Here is a 5065-nt window from a genome sequence, read left to right as displayed (position 1 = left end):
AATGGAAAAAAACACACTTTTTCTAACTTTGACCCCCAAAATCTGTTACACATCTACAACCACCAAAAAACACCCATGCTAAATAGTTTCTAAATTTTGTCCTGAGTTTAGAAATACCCAATGTTTACATCTTCTTTGCTTTTTTGTAAGTTATAGGGCAATAAATACAAGTAGCACTTTGCTATTTCCAAACCATTATTTTTCAAAATTAGCGCTAGTTACATTAGAACACTGATATCTTTCAGGAATCTCTGAATATCCATTGACATGTATATATTTTTTTTTAGTAGACATCCCAAAGTATTGATCTAGGCCCATTTTGATATATTTCATGCCACTATTTCACCGCCAAATGCGATTAAATACAAAAAATTGTTCACTTTTTCACTAATTTTTTCACAATCTTTTGGTTTCTCACTGAAATTATTTACAAACAGCTTGTGCAATTATGGCTTAAATTATTGTAAATTATTCTCTGGGATCCCCTTTGTTCAGAAATAGCAGACATATATGGCTTTGGCGTTGCTTTTTGGTAATTAGAAGGCTGCTAAATGCCACTGCGCACTACACGTGTATTATGCCCAGCAGTGAAGGGGTTAATTAGAGAGCATGTAGGGAGCTTTTAGCGGTAATTTTAGCTTTAGTGTAGTGTAGTAGACAACCCAAAGTATTGATCTAGGCCAATTTTGGTATATTTCATGCCACCATTTCACCGCCAAATGCGATCAAATTAAAAAAAACGTTAAATTTTTCACAATTTTAGGTTTCTCACTGAAATCATTTACAAACAGCTTGTGCAATTATGGCACAAATGGTTGTAAATGCTTCTCTGGGATCCCCTTTATTCAGAAATAGCAGACATATATGGCTTTGGCGTTGCTTTGTGGTAATAAGAAGGCCGCCAAATGCCGCTGCGCATCACACTTGTATTATGGCTAGCAGTGATGGGGTTAATTATGTAGCTTGTAGGGAGCTTGCAGGGTTAATTTTAGCTTTAGTGTAGAGCTCAGCCTCCCACCTAAAACATCAGACCCCCTGATCCCTCCCAAACAGCTCTCTTCCCTCCCCCACCCCACAATTATCCCCGCCATCTTAAGTACTGGCAGAAACTCTGCCAGTACTAAAATAAAAGCTATATTTGGGGGTTTTTTTTGGCATATTTACATATGCTGCTGTGTAGGATCCCCCCTTAGCCCCTAACCTCACTGATCCCCCACCAAGCAGCTTTCTAACCCTCCCCCTCTGCCTTAATGGGCGCCATCTTGGGTACTGGCAGCTGTCTGCCAGTACCCAGTTTAGTAAAAAAAAGTATGATTTTTGGTTTTTTTTTTTGCCCTTTTCTGTAGTGTAGCTCCCCCCCCCAAGACCAACCCCCCACCCCTTCAGGAACCCTTAGATTATTATTATTATTTTTTTATTTGTTTTTTTTTAACTTTTCTTAACCTTTTTTTTCTGCAGTGTAGCGGTTCCCTCCCGCTCCCACCCCGTGCACGCGCCCGCCCGCCCGCGGCCCCCCGTGCGCGCCCCCGTATGTCCCGTACCCGATCCCGCCCCCCTCCACTCCACCCGGCACATCGATGGCCGCCCACCCGCCTCCCAGACTTGCTCCCACCCACCAACAATACCGGCCACCGATGTCCGGTGCAGAGAGGGCCACAGAGTGTCTCTCTCTGCATCGGATGGCCAAGGGGGGTTATTGCAGGATGCCTCGATATCGAGGCATCACTGAAATAACCGGAAAGCAGCTGGAAGCGAGCAGGATCGCTTCCAGCTGCTTTCCAGACCAAGGACGTACGCCACACGTCCTCTGTCATTAACTGCATTTTTTTTTAGGACGTGTGGCGTACGTCCTTGGTCATTAAGGGGTTAAAGGAAAATAATATAATTGAATTACCTGCTTAATATAACTCTGCTTCCGGTATCTTTTGTGTAACCTCAACAAGAATGTAAATTTCAGTGAGATACCCAGTCTACTTAAAAATATATAGTTTTGACAGATTGATACTAAAAAAATAAAAAAGGCTCTATTTCTGTTTAAATGGAGTGATTGCAAAAATGCTAAAAATTTTGGAAATTTTTCTCTAAAAGTCCCTGTAGTGAAGGGGTTAAAAAAATAAACACACAACGTTCTGAATTGTGGCCCGTTAAAGTGAATGTAAATTTAACGTAATGCGGTAAAGTCAAACGATAGAAGTTACAAAATCAATGAGAGTTTCATTCATGAAATCTTTACTATATACTTATCTTCAGAGATATTTCAATAGAAGCGGTCTACAGATAAGAACTGAAGTTCCGGTCCCTATATTCAACAATTGATTGACAGATTGCTCATCTACAATCAACTAATCGTTGTTTCCCCCTGGGCAGTGACGTTTGTGTAAAGCGGCTGAACACCGGGGGTGGGGGAACTGCGATTAGTTGATTGCAGATGAGTAATCTGTCAATCAATTGCTGATTATACTGGGTGGAGGATTGTCTCTTATCCGTAGAGCGTTTCTATTGAAATATCTCTGAAGATAAGTATATAGTAAAGATTTCATGAATGAAACTCTCATTAGTTTTGAAACGTCTATCGTTTGACTTTACCGCATTACGTTAACTTTACATTCACTTAGCTCATCACTTCATTTTGGCTATTTCTCCAGCTAATCTGAGATAAAAGGAATATTTCTTGAATTTACCAGTTCCAAAATGGCACATTTTGTTTTTTGAACATCCAGTTCCCTGCACTTTCAGTCAATTTTAGTTTGTGTAACCGGTTTCCCTAGGGCCACATAAACTGTCACATTCTTATTTCTGCTTTTTACCAGGGGGGCATATAAATCAGTGCAGAGGCCACAATTTTTCCAGTTTACAATAATGTTTTTTTGTTAACATATTCTTTGCACTGTGTAAATAGCATTTTTAAAAAGTTTTTTTTTTTTTTTTTTTAACATTGTATACAGTATATTGAGCCACTACAATCACACAAAACTAAGTTCTCACTGTACAGAACAGGTTTACTTCTAATATGGTCACACTGTACCAAATGTGATATTATAAACAAACACTCAAAATAGGTCCTGACTTGATTAGACTAAGAAGAAGGAAGTTAGGGGAAGGTGACCTAAAGACCTGCTAATTTCCTGGGTTTGTTGAGATGTTGCCAACTTCATACAAGTATGTACACATGTAGAACTAAGCAATATTCATTAAATTAAGTTTGTAATTTTCTTTTAGATGTCACCATTGTAATATTGGCTATCCTCATTGCAATCCTTGGATTAGTACTAGCTGCTGTCCTGCTCTGGATCTGGAAATCTCGCAAGCACTCAACATGGAGACATAGGCACCAAGGAGCTTAACGGCTAACAGACCCTTAGCTTTGGAACATATCCTAAGTGTCCTTTTCATGTGGCACCCCTGATAGAACTATGCTATCAATACTTTATTGTAATATAATAAAATTACTGTAAGCTATGTATGCATGGGCAATATATTTTAGTGTCACTTATAGTAAATAATTACACCTAAAAACATAATTTATGTAAGAACTTACCTGATAAATTCATTTCTTTCATATTAGCAAGAGTCCATGAGCTAGTGACGTATGGGATATACATTCCTACCAGGAGGGGCAAAGTTTCCCAAACCTCAAAATGCCTATAAATACACCCCTCACCACACCCACAATTCAGTTTAACGAATAGCCAAGAAGTGGGGTGATAAAAAAGTGCGAAAGCATATAAAATAAGGAATTGGAATAATTGTGCTTTATACAAAATCAAAAACCACCACAAAAAAAGGGCGGGCCTCATGGACTCTTGCTAATATGAAAGAAATGAATTCATCAGGTAAGTTCTTACATAAATTATGTTTTCTTTCATGTAATTAGCAAGAGTCCATGAGCTAGTGACGTATGGGATAATGACTACCCAAGATGTGGATCTTTCCACACAAGAGTCACTAGAGAGGGAGGGATAAAATAAAGACAGCCAATTCCTGCTGAAAATAATCCACACCCAAAATAAAGTTTAACGAAAAACATAAGCAGAAGATTCAAACTGAAACCGCTGCCTGAAGTACTTTTCTACCAAAAACTGCTTCAGAAGAAGAAAATACATCAAAATGGTAGAATTTAGTAAAAGTATGCAAAGAGGACCAAGTTGCTGCTTTGCAGATCTGGTCAACCGAAGCTTCATTCCTAAACGCCCAGGAAGTAGAAACTGACCTAGTAGAATGAGCCGTAATTCTCTGAGGCGGAGTTTTACCCGACTCAACATAGGCAAGATGAATTAAAGATTTCAACCAAGATGCCAAAGAAATGGCAGAAGCTTTCTGGCCTTTTCTAGGACCGGAAAAGATAACAAATAGACTAGAAGTCTTACGGAAAGATTTCGTAGCTTCAACATAATATTTCAAAGCTCTAACAACATCCAAAGAATGTAACGATTTCTCCTTAGAATTCTTAGGATTAGGACATAATGAAGGAACCACAATTTCCCTACTAATGTTGTTGGAATTCACAACTTTAGGTAAAAATTCAAAAGAAGTTCGCAACACCGCCTTATCCTGATGAAAAATCAGAAAAGGAGACTCACAAGAAAGAGCAGATAATTCAGAAACTCTTCTGGCAGAAGAGATGGCCAAAAGGAACAAAACTTTCCAAGAAAGTAATTTAATGTCCAATGAATGCATAGGTTCAAACGGAGGAGCTTGAAGAGCCCCCAGAACCAAATTCAAACTCCAAGGAGGAGAAATTGACTTAATGACAGGTTTTATACGAACCAAAGCTTGTACAAAACAATGAATATCAGGAAGAATAGCAATCTTTCTGTGGAAAAGAACAGAAAGAGCAGAGATTTGTCCTTTCAAGGAACTTGCAGACAAACCCTTATCTAAACCATCCTGAAGAAACTGTAAAATTCTCGGTATTCTAAAAGAATGCCAAGAAAAATGATGAGAAAGACACCAAGAAATATAAGTCTTCCAGACTCTATAATATATCTCTCTAGATACAGATTTACGAGCCTGTAACATAGTATTAATCACAGAGTCAGAGAAACCTCTTTGACCAAGAATCAAG

The 5065-nt window shown here is 38.6% G+C and overlaps 1 protein-coding gene across 1 annotated transcript in view; it reads left to right on the top strand.

Moving 5' to 3' along the window:
• LOC128638691 (testicular acid phosphatase homolog) overlaps positions 1 to 3459 on the top strand; it is a 259980-nt gene extending 256521 nt beyond the window's left edge. Inside the window, exon 11 of the mRNA XM_053690813.1 lies at positions 3220 to 3459. Coding sequence (XP_053546788.1) covers positions 3220 to 3344 — 125 coding nt within the window. The 3' untranslated portion in view covers positions 3345 to 3459. The remainder of the gene's footprint in view (positions 1 to 3219) is intronic.
• Positions 3460 to 5065: the final 1606 nt, after the last annotated feature.

The sequence above is a fragment of the Bombina bombina genome, chromosome 8, assembly GCF_027579735.1.
Source record: "Bombina bombina isolate aBomBom1 chromosome 8, aBomBom1.pri, whole genome shotgun sequence".
In the NCBI taxonomy this organism is placed as follows: Eukaryota; Metazoa; Chordata; class Amphibia; order Anura; family Bombinatoridae; genus Bombina; species Bombina bombina.
The sequence above is the reverse complement of the archived record's forward strand: the minus strand, read 5'-3'. Positions and strand labels throughout refer to the sequence as shown.